At 33.2% G+C, this 27753-nt stretch overlaps 2 protein-coding genes across 8 annotated transcripts in view; one reads left to right on the plus strand and one right to left on the minus strand.

Annotated features, from left to right (window-relative positions):
• LOC134721233 (E3 ubiquitin-protein ligase CBL-like) overlaps window positions 1-5251 on the minus strand; it is a 30398-nt gene extending 25147 nt beyond the window's left edge. For 3 of the 7 annotated variants that reach the window (XM_063584052.1, XM_063584053.1, XM_063584050.1), the window contains exon 1: window positions 4635-5251. In XM_063584052.1, coding sequence (XP_063440122.1) covers window positions 4635-5158 — 524 coding nt within the window. In that variant the 5' untranslated portion in view covers window positions 5159-5251. The remainder of the gene's footprint in view (window positions 1-4634) is intronic. The other 4 variants (XM_063584051.1, XM_063584054.1, XM_063584055.1 and 1 more) reach the window with 4 other exon arrangements.
• A 9393-nt stretch (window positions 5252-14644) lies between these two features.
• Window positions 14645-27753, plus strand: part of LOC134721235 (TBC1 domain family member 23-like) — a 29816-nt gene continuing 16707 nt past the window's right edge. The window contains exons 1-10 of the mRNA XM_063584057.1: window positions 14645-14684; window positions 17754-17862; window positions 18576-18681; window positions 22480-22687; window positions 23346-23469; window positions 24259-24383; window positions 25241-25287; window positions 25736-25839; window positions 26443-26571; window positions 27250-27345. Of these exons, the coding sequence (XP_063440127.1) occupies window positions 14656-14684; window positions 17754-17862; window positions 18576-18681; window positions 22480-22687; window positions 23346-23469; window positions 24259-24383; window positions 25241-25287; window positions 25736-25839; window positions 26443-26571; window positions 27250-27345 (1077 nt within the window). The 5' untranslated portion in view covers window positions 14645-14655. The remainder of the gene's footprint in view (window positions 14685-17753; window positions 17863-18575; window positions 18682-22479; window positions 22688-23345; window positions 23470-24258; window positions 24384-25240; window positions 25288-25735; window positions 25840-26442; window positions 26572-27249; window positions 27346-27753) is intronic.

Below are 27753 nucleotides of genomic sequence, written 5' to 3' on the forward strand. Positions count from 1 at the left end.
TGCACAGCTTCCGTAACTTCTAATGTTTTAATTAAAACATAATGTTTTAGTAGGTATTTAATGGTCATTATATTCTTAACCACTTTCTTTGCTATTCATCAAAACATTCTTATGTATTATAAAAGATTTTAAGTTTCATGACATAATTTTGGTTTGTAGTTAGTGTCCAGAGAAGCCATATGTATACAATTTTATGCATGATTAAGTGCTATGAATTTTATATTTATTTACTTTAAAAATAAACGTTCATTCTCTTTTAAAACCAACCGGATCTTAACAAAACACAGTTCCTTTGTAACTGTATAAAATATATGGTGTAACGTCAAAGAGTTCGAAAATGAGTCTGTCATTTCAATTAAATTTATAAATATACAAAAAATGTACCAACAATCACGAAAGGCAAAATTTCAACATGTTCAATGAGTCATTGATTTCCACTGCAAAAGATTTTAATGGACCACTGTACTTCATGTATCCTCAGAAAGATGTATTCATTTTGTATTAACATACATTTTTTGTACATGTATACATGTATAATCATAATAGGGCCATCATTTCAGTAGGCCAGACTTCAAACTTTGTACCATACTAATTATAATTGGTCTAGATCTATGGTCTATAAACCAATTTTACAAAAATGTGTTTTATACATGTAGGAAAAGTTCCTGTTCACTCAGCTAAGTAAGCATACAAATGACAAATGTTCTGAGTGAAAGTTTGGAACCATATATATATTCTTCTGTAAAGCAAATTCAGCACAAGATAGTATTTTTTTCCCTGACTTCATATAGAAAAGAGTCTTAGATCATGTAGATAGTTACATATGGATTTCTAATTTTAACTCTTATGAAATAATTTCTTGTATAAGTGTTTTAAATTTACAACTAGTTCTGTATGATGAATGAAAAGTAAAATAACAAAAATACCAATCCTCAAGGGAAAATTCTATATCATGTATATGGAAAGTCCCTAATCAAATGGCAAAATCAAAAGCTCAGACAAATGGATAACAACTGTCATATTCCTGACTTGGAACAGGCATTTTCTTATGAAGAAAATGTTGTTTGGTCCTGCTGATTTTTGGGAATCATATAATACAATCTTAAGAAACATTTGAATTGGGTCTTGAAAATGCCAAACCTCAATTTGTATGACTGTAAAACAGGTGATGTGGTAACAGTTTGCCTTTAACCACCATGACCACTAGCCTTCTACATTGAGTGTAGTCTAAATCTCATTTGGGCTAGGGAAAATAAGTGAAATTTTGTTTACGTGTCTAGGCTCTAGCCTCTAGAACAAATGTTGAAATTTGTGATATTTGTGTACATGTATTTGTAGCTAAAAAGTGTTTTTTCAGCACAAACTCTCAAGGTCATCCTGTGATAATGGCTAGTACAAATGTATATGTACATGTATTTGTAGCTAAAAAGGGTTAGTATACATGTATGTACATGTATTTGTAGCTAAAGTGTTTTTTTAGTACAAACTCTCAAGGTCATCCTGGTGTGTAAATTTACTGACACAGGTTGATCAGCATTTTTCAGACTATGTCCCTGTGAATACTGTACTGTGCACAAATACTGTATAAAGCAAATTTCCCCTTCCTTTTTATGAATGGATATTACACCTGTTAACCTGGGGTCAATCAGTGTGAAGTATGTTAATATTGAACAATCAACTTTAACTGTGACAAAATAACCTAAGCATTTCTTGATAATCAAAATGCACAGGATATGCACTCAGGGCGTTATCTTCAAAAAGTAGTATTTAAAAGAGAGAGAATAGAGAGAAGTGACCAATTACTAATTCTTGGAGAAGTAAGATTTCATCACTGTTTTGGTTACATACATTTTTGTACTTGCATTTTTTCATATATTATTGTTCATAATGTATAAATTGAAAATTTTAATAAAAAGGTTTCACCAATACAAATAGTTATTTATTTATTGATACCATTTGTACAGTCAACTGGAATTTGAGTTTGAAATAAAATTTGTTGCTTGGGACATGAGGGAATAGCCAAATAATCTTATAATGCATTTAATTCACGTGCATCTCCCTCAATTTATTTTAACAGTCCAAAAAATATTACTCCCAGTTTACCTAAAGAATTTCACATGACTGGGCAATGTTATAGTGTTATTAACTGGCAGTTTCTGTATTGGCACTGGTATAGATTCAAGGTTTGCTGTATTGGCCTCGAGACCCGTAGGGTCGAGGGCCAATACAGCTGACCGAGAATCTATACCAGTGCCAATACAGAAACAGCCAGTTCATAACACTTTAATTAAATGATTATAAGAGAATTAAAAACCAGAAGTGAACGTCCCGTATTAGCCCATGGGCCAATATAGCTTTTCCCGCGCTTTTTTCTGTATTGGCCCTGTTTTTTCCGTTTCAAAACTTTAAGACGTTAGAAAACATTGCACATCATTTAACCTGTTTATTTTATGACTTTAATCTAAAAAATATTATAAGAATGTTTTTATGCATAACGATACTTTCAAAGTTAAGTAATGGCGTAAGAAAATTGAAAACTGGAAGTGAACGTCCTGTATTAGCCCTAGGGCTAATACGGCTTTTTTCCCGCTTTTTCTGTATTGGCCCTGTTTTTTTCCGTATTGGCCCTGTTCGAAGAGCAATATTAAATCTTGATTTATATCGACAGTGGAACGTTTTCAGTATTGCACATGCTGATTTATCCGTATTAGGGCTTATTTGCTCATATCATTCAATAATATAATTTACATGTATATCACCACTTTATTTTGAAAACCATCATTGAATGCATAGGACATTATGTTTGAGCAATGATCATGTCAGTTCTAAATTGAGATTTTCCTGAAAGATTGTAAACCTATAAATGAAGATACATGTATAGATCTGTCAATTGCATATTAATGAACTGTTAAAGAGCTAATTTCTATCAATTCTATTAAAGATGTCTCAGGCTTCTGTGTGTTATCAAAGAAATAAAAAGGTGACAATGTTGATGCACCTGAGATCACCTTCCAGTTTTTTGGTGGGGTTCATTTTGCTTAGTTTTTAGTTTTCTATGTTGTGTCTTGTTACAAGTTGTGTACTAGTGTTTGTCTGTTGGTCTTTTTCTTTTTCGACCATGAGGTTGTCAGTTAATTTAATTTTTATCTAAAGTTTGACGTCCCTCTGGTATCTTTCACCTCTCTTCTTGAAGTGAATGCATCTATCCCAATCAAACTTGATTGAAAATGTTGAAATAAAGAATACTACAGTCTACAGATACAGATTAATCTGCCTCATATCTTGACTCTCATCTAGAAATAGATAGAAGGAAAGAACAAAATTTTCCAACAAAAGAGATGATTTCAGTTTCCCAATTATGAACTCTCCATTTTCAATCATCAACAGTGATCTGGAAGGTTTTTTTCACTATGGGCCCAGGGCCCCTCAAAAATAAATTCAATGGGCCATTTTTTTAACATTAAATTTGGGTCTTCGTCGATACCATACTCATTCCAGACGTTCCGTATTAGAGGTCATTTCAGGAACGTTCTCTGCATTTCTTGTATTATTATTATTACTTCATCAAGATGACAAGAATAACAGTAGAGAGTACCATTAATTGATAGAACAAAACAATAATTTGCTGAAGTCATGTTTACAAAATGTCAAAACGAGCCAAAGACCAAAAAATGACAAGGACAGTTAAGCGCCTTTTATGGAGACAAAAACTATATTCATAAAAAGGCTTCAGGGGTTTTCACTCGAAATAATAGCAAGCTAAACTAAATTAAAAGATTATTATTAGAGTTAAATCTCAACTGTAATAGCCAAATTTCACAAATGTAAAGTTGTTTATAAAAAATTATATCATGAATGATGGTTAATTGCGTTTTTTGGGGTTATCAGTTAAACCGCATGGTTCTATTATTACCATAGGAAAACACCCCAGACGTTAAACCGCATGGTTCTATTACCATAAGAAAACACCCGAGACGTCCTAAAATATATAGGTGCTCCTATGATTGGAGGAACATTATACAGTTGTGTACACACACATGGCGGCACGGAACACGATCGGAAAACTATTTGACGATATCTAAACGTTTCGAAACGATGTGAAAAATATCGTGCGCCACGTGGGCGCTTACATTTGTCACTCTATGCGCCATTTCTGGTGAATATGCGCTGTAGGCGCAGGGCGCACGTCCTTCCTGATCACTGCATCAAATGTAGCAATATTCTTAATCTAGTAGCACCTGCATATTATCATGTGTTGTAAATATCTCCCAGCTGATACAATAACGATATACAAATGTACCAGAGCTTGCACTTCTTTGGTGGATGGTTGCTGCTTACAAGGAAGTTTTAGACCCAGGGTTTCAAGAAATGAAGTGCAATTGAAGTCATTCCTAAGAAAATTTTAAGGACACCATCAGAAGATGGTTGACTGTTTTGGTATATATCTGTTCAAATGTGACCACTGTCTCTGACATGTAAATTTGTTTTAATTGTTTGAAACCACAATCTTGTCCTCTTTTCCTTAGACTGTGCTTCCACATAGTGGCATATAATATAACATCATAAACATGCTGCACTATCAAATACATGCACCAATGTAAAATACATTGTCATTGTACATTGTAAATACTTACTTATTTCCGAAAGAATCCTTCCACCAATCAGCAGCATCAGCTTTAGTTATTCTAAATGTGTCGCCTGCATATGTGCCATTGGGATAGATGGCCTTTAATTCTGCAAGCATGTGCGAAAACACAAGTGACAGTTTTGTCAAATTTCTTCTATAATGTGAATTTTCATCAAACATTTTCTCCTTTCCTTCTTTAAAAAGCTTGATTGTATTTTTGCATTTGTTCATTAAATTTTCAATAAATATTCTAAAATATTCATTCTCGTTTAATGTGTTTATTTTATCGTCATATCGGTTTGCCACTAATCGCAAGTGTTGATAAGTGTCAGGTAAGATATCCAAAATGAATGGAGGACTGTTTCTTAGGTTCATTCTCGGATGTTGGCACGATTTCACAACCTTGTCCATTAATTTCCATGATTTTTCTATTGTCTTTTTATCGACTACAAGCTTTTGCTGCGGGAAAACAACTTGTAACATGCCCAAAACACCACCGAACTCTTTCTTCGGTCTATCCCTGTTCGCCATTTTGTTTTCCTTCCTGGTTATTACCTTATTCTTGAGTGAACAACCTCGGGGATTTCCCTTTTCCGTTCTACAATGATTATGGTGAATTAAGTTAATGCCGCGAAATATATGAAATAATCGAGTTGCCCTTTATAAGTCTTTTTCATATGATAAAACTCATCAACTATATAAGCAATACAGCTTTACTATAGAATCTGGGACTATTATACCAGGGACAATGTCACATATAATACAATGGTATACTTTAGTATAATAGTTCAAGATAGCTTATGAATAGTGTAAATATTCAATTACAACAGTGAAATATATATATATACTAGAACACACCCGTGATTACACGGGTCCGTGACTGAATTAAAGTATATAACTATGCGTAAGCCTTATTTTAGTATTGGTATTATCATCTGATAAAAGTCGTGCCGATTATAAGATACAGTTTCTCTGCTTTCAAATCTTTCTGTTTGAACCCGTCGACCTAGAACTCTTCAATTATTGGTAATATTCAGGTCCTTGAATTGAGTATTTTTAATCAACAGCATTGTCCAATAAAGTTCATTTCTTTGATTCGCTGTTTTACGTCATGCCCGCTTACAAATTGAAAACTGTACCTATACGCCTTATTTCAAGTTAAGTCCACATTTTTAGTATTCGTATTGTTATCATAGAAAGTCTTACTAATTAAAAAAAACTACAACAGGGAACAATTTGACAATGATTGAATTATTTGTGTCGACCCTGTGATTATGACCCGTGTTTAAAGCAAAATCAAATACACCATTTGGTGGTGCGCCTGTCAGATGCAGAACGTACATATAAGGTTAAAGGTGAATATACTAAATTGGTATCGGTATCGGATTCAACCCGGAACTTGTTAATTATTGGCAATATCAATTATCTGGAAAACAAAAGGGTCTGGAGTAGTGTAATTTTTAATCTACACCATTGTACTTTATTAGTTATAAATAAAGTTGAATTCTTTGATTCATCGTTTTAACGTGATGCCGGCTGATAAATTGGACCTCGTAATTTTAGTATTATAGATTGTACTTTATTAGTTATAAATAAAGTTGAATTCTTTGATTCATCGTTTTAACGTGATGCCGGCTGATAAATTGGACCTCGTAATTTTAGTATTATAGATAATACATTTAATAAACGATCAGTCAAATATTCATATAAGTAAGAATACTCATATAACACAGGGGCGGACCCAGCCATTCTAAAAGGGGTCCCAACCCATGATAAGGGGGGGCAGAGGCGGATTTAGGGGGGGGCAGGGGGCCCGGGCCCCCATTTTTGGGAAAAAAAATGGTTGCTTGTATAGGGAATCACTGAAGCGTGACTGGAGTGGGCCCCCTCTTAGGTCAGTCAGTGGGCCCCCACTTATGAAAATTCCTGGATCCGCCACTGGGGGGGGGGGGGGGGGTTCCAACTACATGTCTCTATTCAAATGCATTGTTCGGCCCAAAAAAATGGAGTGTTCCAAACCCCGGCACCCCTCCTCTGGATCTGTCACTGTAACAGTAACTTGGCTGAATAACACATAAACTTTGATCAGTTACCTCAGGGACTTTCTATACTATTCTAGACTTTAGCATAGAAAATCCCTGGTTAATTGCACCCTTAGACAAAAACTGATGTCATAAAGCAAGACAAAATCGGCGCAAGTGCAATGCAATTGGGTGAGAATGCAAATGCAAAGGCTTTAAAAGTGAAATATGAATTATCTAAATATTTAATAATCATTGTTACATTATTGATTGAATATATTAAATTTTCGACTCAAGTGTTAAAATTATAGTAAATGCACTTTTGGTGCACATGTTCCCCGATTTGACTCACATGAATTCTCATATTAGATTCATAGCAATGTATACAAAAACATTTATCCAAACAATAAAAACACTAAAATAGATAATCTACAACAGAGCATGAGTTCGATAATATGCATCTTCGTTTCGTGTGTATTTTAGTATAAAGCTTTCAAATTGGGATATATATGAACATCAAATTGTTTTTTTTTGCATGTTTTACATGTATATAGGCCATTTTTCGGTTTGTCCGCATATTTTTATATGTCCAGAATGTATTGTAGTATTTTTCAACAAATGTTAAAACACTCGAACCTTCAAATCAATTTTATGGGAAAACTAGGTGAAATGCATGTGATTTTTTCGGACCTCTTGATAGTCAGATAAATCATGGTTTTGATATCACTCTAATGGATTGAATTTGTACGTTTAACCATACTTTAGGAACTTTTGCGACATTTTCACCCTCCTTTTATGAATTATTTTGCATCAAATAAGTGCCTTGAATACACCGAAAAAATACTATTTTTCACAATTTTAATAATTGGAAATCAAATCTATGGAGGATTCTGTTTCCATACATGTGCACGTATATATATAACACATGCAATAAGCCTTGTATGTTAGAAAGCTAGGGAAAGATGGTACGTGCATGGTTTTAAAACAATTATGATTAGGTTACCTTACATCTAGAAATTAACAATGAGGGTCGGTTACAACCAAAGCTTTACGACAGAAGAGATCATTTCAACCTCCCAATTATGAATTTCTATGTATCAACATCACAGCAGCCTGGATCACATATCTCCTAGTTGATACGATATTCACGTGTTGGATGACCGTTCTGGAATATCAGTTTCACAGATGATAGCGAATATGTTCAAAATGTCGTAACTACAATCCCGTCCTCTGTCCTCCAACGTTCTCCTTTCCCTTCCGGAATAAATGAGTATCGCCCCAGTTTGTGTGTGGTTTTCTATTATGTGTTTTGTGTACTATTTGTTGTCTCTTGGTCTTGTAACGTTATATTTTAGCCATGCCGTTGTCACTTTATTTTGAATGTCCCTTTGATATATATATAATACCATGTTATATTCGTATGTATGTTTTAAAAGAGAGCCATATATCTCTTGCACATTAAAGACACCCTTGTAGATTTCGAAAAAGAGTAGGCTAATGCCGCTACAAGGCAGCACTCGCACCCGCAAAGTGGAAAGGGATTAATATAAGTTGCAAAACTTGTTTCCCAATCCACTATAAATAAATATGTTTAAAGTATACTAACCTGACAATATGCCGGCATGTGTTGCCTGGTTGGAGACAAACGGCATGACAAGTGTGTAGCAAGGTTCTGCAGCATTTTCTCTTATAATTGTGCATGTGTAAAAGCAGAAGCAATAAAAGAGGGACGAGAGATATCATAGGGACAGTCAAACTCATAGATGAAAATAAACTGACAACGCCATGACTAAAAATAAAAAGACAAACACAGACAAAAAATGTACAGAAGGCAAAACATAGAAATCTAAAGACTAACCCCATCAAAATATGAGGTGATGTCAGGTGCTCCTGAAGCGTAAGCACATCCTGCTCCACATGTGGCATCCGTCGTGTTGTTAATGTTATTACAAATCCGGTAAATAGTCTTATTCGGTTGGTCACATCCATTAAAAGGGAAGGGTATTGTAGTTACGACATAAGGAACATATCCGATATCATCTGTGAAACGGTTATTCCATAACGGTCAACCAACTCGTGATGGCGTCCGTTAAATTTACGAAGGGGTGATTTCAACTTCACCATTTGGAACGTTTTTAAATAGCTTTCTTGTAAGCAGCTCTACTTTATCAAGGAAATCATGATAGGAAATACAAAACCGGGAATATCGTATCAATTGGAAGATGCTGGAATGTTGCTACATAGAAATGGAAAGTTAACAATTGAGAAGCTGAAATAATCTCTTTTGTCATAAAGTTTTCAGCCAACCCTCATTGCCAATTTCTAGATGTAAGTCAAGATATGAGACAGACTGTACCTGTAATATCCGTTATCTCTAGTTCGATGGAATAGATTCGTTCAACATAGTCACTGAATTTTGTATTACTTAGTGTCTGAGAGAACATCATCTATATATTTATAAACGCAAAGTTAAAGGATATTGCAAACTTCTTATCTTTTTTCTAAGAAGTTCCTGTATTAAGTCAGCCTAACAATAATAAAAAAAGAACAAGTCGGCAAGACCAGGGGCACAATTGGTTCCCATTGGAATTCCGACAGTCTGTTGAAAAACACGTCCTCCGAACGTAACAAATATGTTTTCAATCAAGAAATCAAGCATTTTGATAATGTCATGCAGTTTCAGAGAATTTTGTGTATGTTTTTTTAGTTTGGAATGGGGAATACTTGTATAAATAGATATAGGAAGATGTGGTGTGAGTGCCAATGAGACAACTCTCCATCCAAATAACAATTTAAAAATTAAACCATTATAGGTTAAAGTACGGCCTTCAACACGGAGCCTTGGCTCACACCGAACAACAAGCTATAAAGGGCCCCAATATTACTAGTGTAAAACCATTCAAACGGGAAGTTTAGAAAAGTCAAATGTGTTAATACTATTGCAAGATGAGAGAGTCTTAGAATGTATGTACTCTAAAAGATCTTTGGAATTTATTAGTAGCCGCATCTGGTTTACGCCACCTCTAGAATAGGCAGATTCACAATAGATTTGGAGCCCGTCTTTGATTGCTGATAAAATCGATGTTAATAATTTAGAAAGAGGTTTCATTGAGCACTTGGAAGACCCAGCAATATGCCCTTGCTTGTAAGGACACTTATGTAGTTTAGGTGTCCAATACAGTGATGGAAGATCCAGTTCTTAATCTTTTGTTGAATTTTCATAGAACAGACCGATGATTATCAATGATTTCCTCTTTGGTAAGTGTCGTGAGGGTAAATACACTCATCATAGATAGATACCAGGATAGAATACGTAACGCTTGAATAAAAATAAGTTTAAAAGGCAAAAAAAAAAAGTAAAAAAATAACATCTGGAAAAACGGACAAGTTCTATATTGATAATTTGTTTCTTCCGTGGGTATACCAAGTAAGAGATGGAGACCTGGCACTCGACCACTAGTGAGTGCATGCTGTAAACATTAAAAACACTTTGTATCATGTAGATCGAAATATGATCTTAGGGTGTGTGACAAAGTCATTGCAAAAAAAAATAATCTTAATTACATGTTATAGTGCTCGGTAACATGATTCGGTCTAAACTGAAATAAATGTTGGAAAAAAGATACTCCCGTGACTTGGGGCAGACATATACAAAATGTGGCGGAGTTAATATACGGATGTAATTTTTCGATCGCACAAACGGGTATGACTTTGGGGATGTAGTTGTCTCATTTGGGAATCATATACCACATCTCTTTATTTAATACTCTACAAGAAAAATAGATAAAAAGGTACAATAAGTCACAACAACAACAACAACAACAACGTCTTGGAAACAATAGACATAAGACATTAGAATTTATTAAAAACTTTCTGAAGATTTAGTTTTTAACACAAATTTTAATCTATACCTCAATAAAAATATAACCAGACCAGACAAGAAAAAAAAAGAGACAAAAGTTTGCTTAAATAAATAGAGTTATTCATCTTTGTACTGATGTACATATTCTTTTTAGTATCAACATGTCCAACATTGTTTCCATATTTGTGTAAAATCATATTCATTTATTAACAGCCAGTATGTATGTTCGATTGCATGTGTTGTTTGTGTGGATATTGTATAGACTTTGTGATTTGTGTTGATTTATATGGCTTGCTCTTTAGGAATAAAGATATTTGAATTTGAATGTGAATTAAATAAGATATATTTTAATCAACAATTGCAAGAGTAATTGTCATGCAGGCAAGATACATATATAGGATATATTTACAGTATATAGTGTAATAAGGTCGACTTTATGAAAATAGATGTAAACTATTTAAATTGGTAATAATAGAAGTAGATATAGTTTTTGTCGAGCCTGCAACTTATTTGCAGAACGCTCGACATAGGGATAGTGATCCGGCAGTGGCGTAAGCTAACTTCTTAAAAGCTTTATATATAAGAAGGTGGGAGACCTGGATGCTTCATACTTTGTATATGGATGCCTCATATTAGAAATTTATCGTCAGTCACATGTCCAATGTCTTTTACCTCATTTTTATGGTTCAGTGACTACTCGAAAAAAAGTATTTTTTTTTTGTAATGTTCAATTCTCTCTAATTATAAGTAGTATGATAACTTTATTCTATATGTGCATACCTTGCAAGGTCCTCATGCCTGTCAGACAGTTTTCACTTGACCTTGACCTCATTTCATGGATCAGTGAACAAGGTTAAATTTTCAGTGGTGGTCAAGTCCATATCTCAGATACAATAAGCAATAAGTCAAGTATATTCGGTGTATGGAAGGACTGTAAGGTGTACATGTCCAACTGGCAGGTGTCATCTGACCTTGACTTCATTTTCATGGTTCAGTGGTTATAGCAAAGTTTTTGTGATTTGGTCTGTTTTTCTTATGCTGTATGCAATAGGTCTACTATATTTGGTGTATGTAATGAGTGAAAGGTGTACATGTACACGGACATATAAATCATAAAATATTTCCATACTCCAAATATAGTTGAACTATTGCAATTAGTATTAGAAAAAATACCAAAAACTCAAAAACTTAACTTTGACCATTAGGAGGTCTCATCTGACCTTGACCTCATTTTCATGGTTCAGTGGTCAAAGTTAAGTTTTTGAGTTTTTGCTCTTTTTTCTAATACTAATTGCAATAGTTCAACTATATTTGGTGTATGGAAATATTTTATGATCTATATGTCCGTCGTGCAGGTTTTATTTTACGTTGACCTCATTTTCACGGTTAATAATTGCTCAGTGTTAAGTTTTTGTGTTTTGGTCTGTTTTTCTTAAACTATAAGCAATAGGTCAACTATACTGATTTGTTGTATGAAAGAACTGTTAGCTGTACATGTCTGTCTGGCATGGTTCATCTGACCTTGACCTCATTTTCATGGTTGAACTTCATTGGTCAATGTTAGTTTTCTTGGTTAAGTTTTTATGACAGCTGTAATAAAGCTTTATATTTAGCACCATCAGTATTATATCAATGATTAGTAAAGAAGGCGAGACATTTCAGCGTGTGCACTCTTGTTATATGATTTTGAAGTAGTTCTCCTCATGACCAGTGTACAGCAGTGAGGAACAATACTTCAATCCTGAAGTCAATCGGCGGTCTCTCAGAACCAGCTACAAATGTCCAAAACGGGAGAAAAGGGGGAGGAGTCTTTTCTAAATGAATGAGATGACAGGCAATAAAATCGATTGCAGTTATTTTAAACTGATTACAGATTAACAAAATTCAATATATATAATACTTTATAGACTTTATGATTAAGAATTTCAAATTTGATTAAAGCAAAAAGCTATTTTCGTTTCTATTCATATTTTTTTGTATTCTAGGACAATTAAACAAACAACTTAAAATGTTGTCAAGCTGATCATAAGAACGTTTAGCCTTAATAACTCTATAGAATACGTTATTGCATTTGAAAAACAGTGGCGAACCGATTTACAGTAAAAAAAACCCAGTCTTCTCGTTACATTGAAGACCTGTTGGTGACCTTCTGCTGTTGTTTTTTTCTAGTGGTCGGGTTGTTGTCTCTTTGATACATTCCGCATCTCCTTTTTTAAATGATCTTAAGTTGAATGTGATCTAGAGCTTTTTATATATTATATAAAAAAAAAAGAACAAACAACCTGCTGAAGGTGTCTTTACAAATATAGAATACATTGATTAAAATTGAGAATGGAAACGGGGAATGTGTCAAAGAGACAACAATCCGACCAAAGAGTAGTACATGTAAATAGCACAAGACCATACACTAATTGGCCTTCAAAACAGCCGGGGGGGGGGGGGGGGGTTCGATCAAGCACACCTACTGATGGTCAGTTTTTAAAATACCACGACTGTACCCTACACATACTCTGACTGTACCTTAGAAATACATTGAAATATTTTTTCACTGAGATTTTGATTGAGATTGTTGAGTGTATCCAGCTACTGTTCTTAAGGGATTGCTCCAAGTCCAAACCCTCGTAAGTGGTCGTGTTTTGTCTTTATAATTTGATACAATATATGGAAACTATGTAGCAAAGTAACTCAGTCTTTTAACTCTTCACAAGTTTTCCAGGACGCTTAGCTCAAACCTATTGAGAAAAATTTCTTGCAAAAACAGGAATAGACTCGGGGAAAAGTGAAAAGGGAGAATGGAGGGGGATAAACTACTGCTGAAAGTGACACGCCGAAAAAGTGACACGCCGAAAAAGAGAGCCGTGGTGTAGTGGTTAGTGCATCGGACTACTAACACAAAGGTTCCTGGTTCGATTCCCGTTTGGGATGAAAATTTCAGGAACTCAATTTTCGGCTCTCCCTTGACACCATTTACGAGTATGGTCTTGAGGAAACGATGATTGTCCGTCGGACGGGGACGATAAATGGCTGGCCCGTGTTAAGAGAGAGCCATATCTCTTGCACGTTAAAGACACCCTTGTAGATTTCGAAAAAGAGAAGGCTAATGCCGCTACAAGGCAGCACTCGCACCCGCAAAGTGGAAAGGGATTAATATAAGTTGTTATACTTGTTTTCCAATCCACTATAAATAAATATGTTTAAACTAAGGATGCAAGTAAGTCAGTCAGTATCAGAACGATAGTTGTATGTGTGAGTGTATGCGAGTGGGAGAGAAAGGCTTTTTATTTTTACTTTATGTGATTACATGCTTGTTATGACCCCTATGATTATGAAATAAAATATCTTTATCTTTATCTTTATCTAGTATCCTCCTTCATTTCGTTTTCAAAAAGTATTGGAGGGGCTAAAATATAGGTGTGTCCTGGTTCCCACTTTTGATAGTGTGTGTTGGTGAGGAACACGATTACAATGTGACAGACATACGATTGCCTTAAATTTTCACAAGGTGCCCACTAACTGCCTAGGAGGGGTCCGATCCAGTTTTGCTTCAGTAAATCCCTGTAATCAACCAATTTTCTCGCACAAAACTCGCAAGGGGGCGGACACAATGGAATCGAGGGGGTAGATTTTTTTCCTGAAAATATGTTCTGATCTCAAATAGATATTTTTTTTTTAGAGGATTCCTGTTGGCATCACCCGGCCCTGAAAAATGTAAATAACGGTATGTCCGGATCTTAGAATTGGACAGTGAACAAAAATATTGTGTTCAAGCAGATGAAAACAGAAAAAAAAATAAAAAAATTCTGAATCAAGATTTTTCCCATACCTTATAGAAATTGAAAAAAATAAATATTGATAGCGTTGAAAAACTAAAAAAAAATGGTTTTGCGCGAAAAATAATCCCCCTTTTTTGAAGTTATCTCCCTAGAACAACTGATTGAGGACATGACAACCCAGTCTTAGTGGACCCCCAACTAGCATTCTTCTTCCTCATTATCACAATTATCTGACTTTAACAACATGTTTTATTATTTTCTACCGTATGCACACCATCAGTATCCTCTATCATCTCTGATGATTAATTGAAAAAAACTTCCGGAGATGTGTCCGTTAATGTTTAAAAATTAGTTAGTCCTTACACGTCAACTATGGCGGAAGTGTCAGAAGACACAAGTTGGTAAATAACAAACCATAATACATTAGCAAATTGGTTCATAAACAATTATATATGCCATATCACGAATCATGAAAAAGAGTCACGTTTTTCATTTATATCAATAGTTTGTAAAAACCCCAGAGGGTAAACGCATACAGAACTGACTGCTAAAAAAATATACATTGAACAGTAGATTAGTGGCAGAGTTGAAGTGCTACTGTCTAGATAATCATGACATCTTTATTGTTTTTTTTCGAATTTGATTAAAAGAATCGCCTCTTAATATGAGATGATAGTAAAAAATAAATTAGAGTCTATCAACGTGACATTATTCTCTGAAATATCAAATTTCTACATCTTATCGCTATTTAGTCCGTTTCTGGAAAAACAGTCATTTATACAAGTTCCTGTTTATGTCACGCAGTCTGAAAATGGAGGACATCAGCAGTGAGCTGAGGGAGGAAAAACTTTAGAAGGTGATCATCAAGAAACTTTGATATAGTATGATCCACTTTGTTCGAAATTAAAATTGAAGTAAAAAGAAATTAGTTTGAAGTATTTACGGTAGTTTAAACAGGTCTCATTAAAAAGTATCATGCATGGTGAATTGTTTAAACAGGGTCCCAGATAGCTTTAACTGGATGAAAAAGTTATGTAATTTTAGAACTTATCTGGAATGGAATAAATAGCGATTCTAAAGGTGTATAGGCACTAAAATGAGAGGGGTCGGAGGGGTCCTGATCAAGAAATCCAAGGCTTAAAAACATGAAATCCAGAGGTCCCGCATTTAAAAAAAATAAATCCTGATATCCTGAAATTTAAAAACAAATCCCAGATCCAGAAACGGTCAATCCTGAACTCGTGATCTTTAAAACACCCAATCCTGATGTCCCGAAAAAGGTCCTGCTCCCCCTTTAATATCATTTGAAAAAAATGTTATTACAGCTGTAGTACCAAGCTCTCATTTTTATATGCAAACTTAATCTTGTAAATTAAAAAGATCTGAAACATACAAAAGTTGTGCTAATAGTTGAGGTAAAAACATAATTAGAAGAGGGTGGTAAAGGGGGGTACTGAACACGGAAACACATGAAATAAAAATCGCAAAAACGTAGCACGAAAAATAAAAATCGGGAAGAACGAAGCACGAGACATAAAGTCGTAAATATTAAGAAAATAAGTATAAGCAGATATTACTCAGCCGTTCTTGGAGATCATGTAGACATTGTAAATGGACATAAAAACCTTGTGGTAACCTTTAAGTGTCTGCTACTTGCATCTGATTTGAAAAAAAATATTATAATGAAGGACTATATTACATGTATAGCATATCTATACAATAGAAAGTAAAATGGTAACAATATACATCAATTTCTATTATTTTACACAAGTTTCAAAAGGTACTATAACTCACTGACTTTGAGTTAGTTCCAATTTACTTTTTAATCAAATGCTGAAAAAGGCAAGAACGAGAAATTAGGACCACCTACACGAAACACGGAAAATAAAAAAAGGGAAATACGAAGCAAGCACATCAAACCAAACACGAGAAAACGAGAAATAAAACACCAAAACACGAAAAACACGTGAAATAAAAAGGCAGAAAACGTTGCACGAAAATAACCCTTTACCACCCTCTTAGGAGAACATTAGTTTTAACATATTTATTTATAGTGGATTGGGAAAAATGTTTTTCAAATTATATTGATCTCTTTCCACTTTGCGGGTGTGAGTACTGCCTTGTAGCGGCATAAGCCTGCTCTTTTTCAAAATCCACAAAAGTGTCTTTAACGTGCAAGAGATATACATGTAGCTCTCTCTTAACACGGGTCAGCCATTTATCGTCCCCTTCAAGCTGACTATCATCGTTTCCTCAAGACCATACGTAAAATGTGCAAATGGTGTCAAGTGAGAGCCAAAAATTCAGTTCCTGACATTTTCATCCAGAATGGGAATCGAACCAGGAATCTTTGTGTTAGTAATCGGATGCATTAACTAACCACTACACTACGGCTATCTCAACATTGATAAGGTTTCACATGTTGTGTCAAAATATAGGCTTTACTATGCATATACACTTCAAAAAATATGTGTTCCTGAAAAGGTTATGCTTGCAATTTGTATAAAATATTTGGTTAGTGAAAAAAACATTGAATATAATGCATTTCTTATGTAAATGTTATTTAAAATGAGATATCCATTGATAATACTTTGTTGCCTAAAACATAAATAAGACATACGGTATATATAATAACATAAAGAATAGCTTTGAATTGTTTTACATTGTCTTATCAGGGCCTTTTATAGCTGACTATAAGCGGTATGGGCTTTGGTACGGTGACCTATAATTGTTAATGTTTGTGTCATTTTGGTCTTATGTGGATAGTTGTCTCATTGGCAATCATACCACATCTTCTTTTTTTATATCATCAAGTAGTGGACGATAATGAAAAGGATATATATCATTTGAGAGTTAGTCTTATACTTGTTTAGTGAAATGATTTTTACAAAGTCTGTAGGGAGTTTTTTTTTCTGGTAACGTGTTTACTGTCACCTTTTCTTTAATTTGATTTTTCTAAATATCCAAGTAAACTGTAGGTATATACTAATTTTTTGATTTATGGAATAATACCATCAAAAATAGAAGTGCACCCCTTTAATTTCCAACCAAAATCCTTCATGATATAGTGGTCATTAAATGAGTCACTTCTATTTGACAATTTGATATCTACATGTTTTTAAAAAAAATCCTTCATTTAGAGTAGAAATCAATTATACAAATTTGAGGGACCTCATAATTGACCAAAAATTGTTAGTTTAAGTGCCTAACGTAAGTAATTCTCTTCCTACACTTAAGCTTCCTCCATTAACAAAATCATAGATCATGATGATAAACTATAACTTTTGAAAGTGATGTGAAAAACCAATTAGCAATCAATGAATCAGTTCCAAATAAAAATGAAAAAAAGGCTTTAAAGTTTAATGTTAATATCAGTGTTTTTCAAATCTTGTATTGTAAAATGTAAGTCATCTGTGCTTTAAAGACATATTTTCTAGTTATAATTAACAAAGTGTTTTACTGCTTTTTAGGATAATAGATTTAGAGACAGCTTTGGTAGACGAGTGTGATTATGGAACATTGAGAAATATATGTAAAAATAGACCAGTACCAGCACACCTCAGAGCAGAAGTTTGGCAGGTAAGTTTTAACGCAAAATTTTCTCTATTCTATGTCAACTACTGTGGATTCATTAATTTTCGTGGGATATCAATTTTCGTGGGTAAAGAGGAACCAGAGGTAGTCATTGCCTATGCATATTTCAATAATAATTATGATCAGTAGTTATATGCCTGCTGGTTTGCACTATTTTTACTAAGATTTAGGCCTCTAAACTTCCTTTGTAAGACACAGAAGGGAAGCACACCCCTCCAGAAAACCAAGTATGTTTCATCCGATTTCAATTTTATAAGTCCATAGTTGTGCTCAGAATGCAATAGACTATAGATAGCCTCAGGTTGAAGGAACATGCATAACTTTTGAAACAAGAATCATAAAGCTGACTTATGAAAGTATGGAACGCCATTGGAGCCAAATAACGGTGGTCTGGGTACACCCATCATATAACAGTTATTGCATAGTAAGGGTTTAAGTTGCTTCCCCTGAGTCTGGACTTGCGCGGAAAATAAATAAATTATTGTTTTACCAATAAGCAAATCGCCTAGGAGTATTCACTGATATAGAAAGATGACTGAATTATTTTTTTTCTAAAAAAAAAACCCCAATTTTATTTGAATAGGATATATTTTCTGGTGCAAATTTTTTTAATTCTTTTGGAAAAGAAAATCATGTCTGAAAGTTTTGTATCAAGTTTCTAACCTTTTTTTAATTAGATGTATTCATTTATTTTATAGATATGTTTAGGTGTACATGGTAAAGGAGATTCCCTAGCAACATTTGATGGATTGTTTGATTTGAAGGAACAGGAACAGATACGACAGGACTGTAAATCACTTATAGGTATGGAGCTTATGGGGAAGGTTTTTAGGGGACAAAACTCTTGACTGTAACCTGTAAAATTGGTCATAAAAGTCAAAATAGACAGTGAAATATTAAAAGCAAATGACACAAGCAATGGCATAGGGGATGTATGGATAAATAGTGAAAGATAGGTACAAATATTCTTTTATATTCCTACATACATGGCCGTTTAAAAATGTTCATTGCATTTTTTCTATGGAACGGCAAATAAGAGCATCTTGAAATTTGTCGAGACTCCATGCATTTGTAAACATGCCACAACATGTATATACCCTGTGACTGTTTTCAGATTCAAAGCTCATCAAATTCATATCTGTATATATACATATGTATAAATATGTATATTCTTTATTTTCATAGCATTTTTCTTTATAACTACAACTCAGAGTTTCCTGGGCTTCATTTGAAAAAGCTCACTGTGTGATGTATGTTCTCATTCAAAGCTCTTCATTTTTCTGTCAAATTGGTGAAAGTTCCAATGGAGATGGATTATTTGAGCAAAAAAAATAAATCTCTGGTTTGCTGAATTTAATTGCCAAATTTTCTATTTCAATGGTACACTTGCTCTTATCAAAGTTATTTGTTGTTCATTCAATCTTCAAATTTGTTGTATTCCTATTGCAAGAAATCCTAGAAAAATGTATTTTTCCCACAAATATTAACAAATACACATTCTAATATGACGTCCTTGTTAAGCTTTGAATACAAAGCCATGACGTTCTAATTCGAATAGAACATGGGCTGCACGTGATTGACTTCACAATTGAAATTGCAACGTCAGATGAATTTTGAACACCGCCAGAGATCAAAATTGACATTTTTGTTGGTGTTGCTCGCTAGGAAATAAAATAAAAACATTCTAAAAGTAAGTTTATATGTTTCTTTTCTTTTTATGCCCCACCGACAATAGTAGAGGGGCATTATGTTTTCTGGTCTGTGCCTCCGTTTGTCCGTCTGTGCGTCCGTTTGCTTCAGGTTAAAGTTTTTGGTCAAGGTAGTTTTTAAAGAAGTTGAAGTCCAATCAACTTGAAACTTAGTAAACATGTTCCCCATGATATGATCTTTCTAATTTTAATGCCAAATTATAGTTTTGACCCCAATTTTATGGTCCACTGAACATAGAAAATGATAGTGTGAAGTTCAGGTTAAAGTTTTTGGTCAAGGTAGTTTTTGATGAAGTTAAAGTCCAATCAACTTGAATCTTAGTACACATGTTTCCTATGATATGATCTTTCTAATTTTAATTCAAAATTAAAGTTTTGACCCCAATTTCACAGTCTACTGAACATAGAAAATGATAGTGCTAGTGGGGCATCCATGTACTATGGACACATTCTTGTTTTATTTGTAAACTGCTTATTTTCTATTAAGTTTTTGGTTCATCAAATCAAAATGGCGACATTTCGAGCGTCTATACTCAAATGCACTCATGTTTAGCGATTGCCCGATCACTACTAACAAAGTTGTTTGTATTGAAGAAATTGAAATGTATCGATCGATTTCATTGGCCAATAAGATAAACACAACAATCATAGTATTGATTTAATTTCATCAATGAACTCACGTGACCACAAAAGAATTTACTACAACTACTCACTGTTGCAATGAAACAAAACAAAATATCTAAACATTAAAATAGCCGGTATGCCTAGAAAATCCTTGAATATCAGACTGATTTATTTCAGATAATCAGTACGTTAAAAAAAGGTTGATCAGTTGAACTTTAAACAATGATAATTTGGATTTAATTATTTTAAAATGCAAATTTCAGTGATACATTTGTATTGACATCACGGAGTTCTTTATGTATAAGAAATATGATTGGCCATAAGACTTTGTGAAACATTATTATTGTTAAAATTTGTTTTTAATTTTCTAGTTTTTAGTTATATTGCTGTTTTTTTTGTTAGGAGATAACCATTAGTTCCCTTGCGGGGCTTAACATTATTCCCACTATTTCCTCGATTTTGTTGGGTGAAACCATCCGATGATACAATGATATAGAGATGCAGTATGATTGTTAAGAAACGACTATCAATACTCCCGTCCAACCCCCAATAAAAAATGTCTGGCTCGGATTTCAACATTTGACAAAGTCCTTTTCGTAGTCTGTTCGGCAGTATATAAGTTTTCATCCTGTCTGTGACAAGTTCAGTTCTTACCAAGCAAAGCAAAATTGTTAATAATGCCCCTGATGCATTTCGAATGTTCGGATCGTAATGTACAAATATGGAGATGCAGTATGATTGTAAATGGGCCATCTATTCATCGGATAAAAAGATTATTTTTATATATGAACAAGTCCATCAACAATTAGTAAAACCCTTGTCGTACAGTTTGTTGAGCCAAAATAACTGTAACCACCAGGCGGCCTATTTTCGGCAATTTTGTGTAATTTATATATTCAATTCTGAACCTTGGGCATGACACGTCGTTTAATAGAAGTTTTATTTCCTCCCCTACTCCCACTGGTGAAATGAAATGTGCATGATTGTTAATGAGAAAACTAGTTATGTTACTTGTATTCGGAGTTAAACATGTTTTGTTAGCTTTTTATTTTGTGTCAAATGTTGCATGTTGGTTTTGCTATTGACACTAAAGTTTAAGATTTTCCATACCCGATGAAATTTAATCCACAAATTCGAAGTGCATGTAGTGTACTAGACCGACATATATAATAGAATAGAATAGACAATTTAGTATTTCCCAAATTACAGGGCCCATAAAGGGCATAAAATCAGATACATTTGATTTACGTATAAATTGGTAACAACAACATATATACAGCACCAAGTCAGGAATATGACATCCGTCCCTTCCGTTGATTGACCATATAGTGGAGCGTATGGTTTAGTTGGTTATATAAGGCTTTCCTTTCTAATTGAATTTGTACCTTGGACAGTTTTTTGGATATTTTTGTCGTTTATTAATTATTGACGTAATCTTCTTCCTTTTTAAACATTCAAAAACAGAAAAAAAACATGTCAGTGACGATCAATGTTTTTTAAATGGAGATGTATGGACTGGTTGGAACACCCATTTTTCCTATTGTATGACCTCCCCCCCCCTCCAAAAAAAAAATACGAAAAAAAAACAAAAAATACAAAAAAAAAACAAAAAAAAAAACTCGCATCTTTTGATGCTGGATCCGCCTCTGCATGTGCATGGGATCTAATTGACTTTATATCTCCGTGACGCCGTGAAAAGATAGAACATTGATTAAACGTAAAACAAAAGACTCGAATAATACTTATACATTTATAAAAATTCACACATCATAACTAGAAATGCAAGGGAAACTCCCGATCATATGTGTAAACAAATACACATTTCACCCATTGATTCATTCACAAAACTCTTGCTATATTTATCATGTGAGTTGTTAGCATGTGTGTCTGGGTGGAGCTTCAGCGCTTGAAGGTCGAATCTGGTTTAAAGCGACCAATGACAACGATCGTTTCTTTACGTGTCGATCCAATTAAGTTTTGTTCACTGATCGTGTCGTAGGACCTTTCGCTAAACATGAGTGCATTTGAGTATACTATAGGTTCGCTTCAAAGTGAAAAAGATCAAATATTCCTATTAGAATCGAAATAATTCTATCCTGCCATGCTCTATGCTCATTTTAACATGGGTAGGCGTTATATTTGTAAACATTTAATACCTCGCTAACGCTCAGTATTTAGATATTAACAAATATAATGCCTACCCATGTTAAAATGAGCATAGAGCATGGCAGGATAGAATTATTTCTTAAGTATACTACTATTTTTACAGATAAATTTGGAAATGAAGATGAAGAAGATAAACTGACTCTTGTCAGTGACCTTGAAACCATTATAACCTTCTACAGCAAGTCCCGTAATGAAACTTACAAATCAGAATGTGATTGGCTAGGAGTAATTCAACCTTTACTGGCATTAAAATTAAGCAGAGCAGAAATTTACAATTGTTTTTATGCCATTTTGAACAAATTTATTTCAAGGTGAGTGGATTTGTAAACATGTCTAAAATGTTTCTTATGAAAAGCAATAACCATAACCAGATTTTGTTGTTTCAATTTTTTTTAACTTCTGGTCTAACTAGTCATAAATTTTCAAACCAAAACAAAGGTGATAATAAGTTTTGTTTTCTTTCTTCTTCACTAATTCAGGTATAACCTGATCAGTTTTTATCTATCCTCTATAAAATAGATTACAGGTCCAGTGGGTACAAAATATGTATCATTTCTTACCCAGGAAATTTGGCTAGTGGGAGTTGGGATATGGACTTCAGTGTTAAATGAATTTCTAGGAAAGACGGATGTAAGGAAATAGAAATTTTAACCAATCATACATTTTGTTGATTGATTAACCATAACCTTATGGATTGATTTAATGAAATAAGAAGATGTGGTTTGATTGCTTTTAAATAAAGACAACTCTCCACGCTAGAGCAAACAACATAGAAATAAACAATTGGTCACATTATGGCATTCAACATTGAACAAAATCCACATGTGTTTTATGTGATTTATGAATTTTTATGTGACCATCTTTTAACATGTATTTATTAAAAAAGAAAATTATCATTTTAAATGTTTGATTTAAAGTGTGTTATTATACAGTTCAAATTTTCTAATTGATCTTTTATTTTTATTTCAGAGATTGTGAGAAGAATGGAAAACCATTCCATTTATTTAGGTTACTGCTACAGTATCATGACCCAGAACTGTCCTCATTTCTGGACACTAAAAGAATTACTCCTGATACTTATGCTCTACCCTGGGTAAGAAATTGTGTAACCACTCATTTAACTTTTTTTTTTATCTCACTGTATGGTAAATTTAATAGCAAAATTGATATTTGATTGCTTGAGGCTATCCAATGTGACATTAAACAAATCTTCATATTCGCCTCTTAACCTTGGGCTATCTAGTATGACATTATGCTCTGTTTAAGAAATATTTCAATACTTTGTGATACTACATGTATTATTATTGTCAATATTGGTTTGAACTTATTTCATATGTAAAATCAAAACAGAAAAAAGGCAATATTTAATTTTGATGTATTGTTTATGTATTCATAGTTTTAAAAGCAAACAGATAGGAAAATTGTACGTTCAGAAAGTAAAAACAGTATAAATTTGGATCCTATATTTATTTTTGGATTAAAATAATATTTGAAATGGGAGAATATTCTTTGACCTTTTAAAAAGAAAGATACTGCTTAACGTGCATTTTCTAATATATGCTTTATATTACCACAGAATTTAAGGGGGAAGATGTTATTCTGTAAATGTAGATGTCTGTCCATAATAACAAATTTGATTTTGGTGTTATAACTTTTGTTTTGATTAATCAGTTGGTAACTTTTTACACCAAATGAGTGTTGGGATGCATTTATTTGAGTTGTTTTTTTATACGGCAAGAATTCAAAAATTATTGGTCGTATATTGTTATCACATTGTCGTTGCCAGTAAACTTAATTTGCAACAATCAAATCACCAATTGATGCTGTTGGTGCAAAAAAATACCATACAGTTATCTCCTAAATGTACATGTTTAATTTTCAGTTAAGAAGTTTATTTGCTTCTACCTGTAATTTACCTGTGATACAGAACATGTGGGATGTATATTTCCAACATGGAGATCCATTCCTGGCTTTCTTTATGGCACTGGTCATTCTGGTCAATGCAAGGTTAGTATTGTGACACATTTCAGTTGGCCTGTTTACTGAATCTTTTATTAATGAAAGGTAGGATTTTCAAGACATTGAAATTGGGCCTTTATTTTTGGTGAGAAATTGTGATTTACATGTATCAGTTCATAGGAACTCATAGATAATTTTTCGAAAAAGATGATTTCAAGCAGAAATCTTATACCATACAAAATAAAGAAAAAAATCATACGTTCTTATTTTATGGATGATTACTGTAAATTCCAAAATCAATGCAACAAAAGACACCTGGATAACCATTTAGATAGATAAAACTAGCATATGATTTTTATGCCCCACCTACAATAGTAGAGGGGCATTATGTTTTCTGGTCTATGCCTCCGTCCGTTCGTTCTTCCCACTTCAGGTTAAAGTTTTTGGTCAAGGTAGTTTTTGATGAAGTTGAATTCCAATCCACTTGAAACTTAGTACACATGTTCCCCATGATATGATCTTTCTAATTTTAATGCCAAATTATAGTTTTGACCCCAATTTCATGGTCAACTGAACATAGAAAATGAAAGTGCGAAGTTCAGGTTAAAGTTTTTGGTCAAGGTAGTTTTTGATGAAGTTAAAGTCGCATCTACTTGAAACTTAGTACACATGTTCCCTATAATATGATCTGTCTAATTTTAATTCCAAATTAAAGTTTTGACCCTAATTTCACAGTCCACTGAACAAGGAAAAGTATAGTGCGAGTGGGGCATCTGTGTACTATGGACACATTCTTGTTTTTATTCTATTTCTAAATGTGAAGAAATCGCATTACTGATTGTTGATTTTCAAGACCTACAACATCAAATGCTCAGGATTAATATTAGTTTTTTTTTCTTTTTCAGAGACCAGCTTTTGGCTGGAGAACTTGATACTAAGCAAGCTATTATAGGTATTTATTGTGTAAAATTTAAAAAAAATCATTTTACTACACATTTTAATAGATTCAGGATAATATATTATGTGTATCAAAGTTGCTTAAAAATAATTTCAGTTAAATAATGAAAACTAAACAAGAAACCCAGTATCATGATACAGAAAAATTCAGTAAAAGATAAAGCTAAATTTCATAATTAGATATTCTTCCCTGATAACCAAATGATAATAGATTATTTTTAGATGTTAGCTTTCTTCAATGTTAAGAATTGGTTAAGTGGTCAGTCTGCAATGTTTTAATGAAAAAATAAATTAAATGACTTGTAATGGATTATTAAAAATATATATTTTCCATTTTGATTTGTCCATTTCAAAATGATATATTTTTGCTCTATTTTTTTTCTCCAAAAAGAAAAAAAACTATTACAGCAAAATGGAAACATGTTATCTTCCTTTGTTTGTAGAAGTGTTAACATCATTTCCCTCTGGACTAGAAGCAGAAGATATTGAAGATTTCTGTTCTTTGTCACAGTACTATGCATCTAGAACACCTCAATCTTTCAGAAGAGTAAGTCTTGATTAATACATTAAAAGGAAATTGTGAATTTAAAAAATATTGGACATGACAATTGATAATACAAATCACTCACATGTAACTCCTGAAAATAAAAAGAAATGAAAACCAAACACATGGTCTAGATAGTCTGACTTGTTACATTTGATTAAACCAGTTTTTGATGGACACAAATTGTCGTCTTTGCATTTTTAGACAATATTCAGCATAAACAAAAACACACAATACAAACCTACACAGTACAGCTAACCACTAATTTGACAAGGAAATAAAAAACATGGCATATAATTTGATCAAAATTTGCCTATATAAGTTCACAGGACTTTCACATTGTTTTTACATGCACAATATCAATGATAATGTAATTTGTTTTGTAATGTACATTCTTCTACATATTTGCTTAGTCTTGTCAAACTGAAAGTGAAAGTAGGAAAAAAGAATGTTTACTGACTAAGAGAAAGATATCAAGTTAGTAAACATACAGCCTTATCCTTAGCTATAACAGTGTATCATTTTTGTTATTGTATATATTGTTTTTCTCGGTTATTATGTATATATATGCCGACTCTAAATAAAATTTACTTACTTACTTACTAGGATTACCAGGGTCCATTATTTGGTGCTAGTCTAGTCCCTGTTAAAGAAGAATTTGAAGTTAGTGTCACTCAGGCCCTCTGTTTACCTGTGTCAGTAGCAGAATTGTTACAGGCTTGTCAACCAGGAGCGGTGAGTGTTTAATTACTCAAATTTTAGCATCTTTTTATTATCAATTACGACCTTAGAAAATTAGATTTATGTCTAGGACAAAACATATGAAAAGTATAAAAAAGTCACCCATTCCTAATTTTGCATACATTCAAAAGATGATAGACATTTTTCATTTGTTACTCCTCCTGACCTTTTGATTAATCATTAGATTTCAATGACACTTTCACAGTATCTTACTTATATTATGCCATTGTATTTCTTTTTTTATGCCCCATTTATGTGCATAATGTTTTCTGGTCTGTGCCTTCGTTCGTTTGTTCGTCCATCTGTCCCACTTTAGGTTAAAGTTTTTGGTCGATGAAGTTATTGATGAAGTTGAAGTCCAATCAACTTAAAACTTAGTACACATGATCCCTATGATATGATCTTTCTAATTTTAATGCCAAAGCAGAGTTTTTACCCCATTTTCAGTCTACTGAACATAAAAAATGATAGTGCAGATGCGGCATCCATGTACTATGGACACATTCTTGTTATACACTTTGAAAAACATGATTTATTAAACTTTTAGTATGGTATCACTGACTGGAATATCTGTATGAATAAAAAAATGGGGTAGGAAGAATTGTCCAGAGTTTTATTGTCAACTGTGTGAAAACGATTAAAAATGGTAAATCTTCATATTTAATTTTCCAGGGTGATGGAGTGAAATATTTTGTGGTAGATTGTCGACCAGCAGAACAGTATAATAATGGCCATTTACCTACAGCATTCCACTTAGATGCTAACTTAGTAAGTATAAAGTTTTAAACACAATACACAATGCTTTATCATTGGATTGATTTGCTGTAAAAAAAATTATTTCTGGGGTTTCAACTTTTGTTGATTAAAAAACATGTACTTTTGTAGAGGTTTGATTTATTGGTTCTTCACAGGTCTGCAAACAAGACTATAGAAAATGTGTACTTTGTTGAATACTTAAATTAGTTTTTCATCTTTACCATCAAAATCCATGAATTGGTATCCCATGAAAAAAATAGTCCACATTACAATACATCATGTTTTATCTTGTAGAGCATTGGAGTTTTAAAGAATTCTATTATGTTGGATTGCGTAATTCATAAAATAAAATTATTAATAACTTGATGGTTGTCTTAAAGCATACTTGTCGACTCATATTGGAGCCTTTTATAGATGTCT

Source organism: Mytilus trossulus, chromosome 6, assembly GCF_036588685.1.
Source record: "Mytilus trossulus isolate FHL-02 chromosome 6, PNRI_Mtr1.1.1.hap1, whole genome shotgun sequence".
Taxonomy (NCBI): Eukaryota; Metazoa; Mollusca; class Bivalvia; order Mytilida; family Mytilidae; genus Mytilus; species Mytilus trossulus.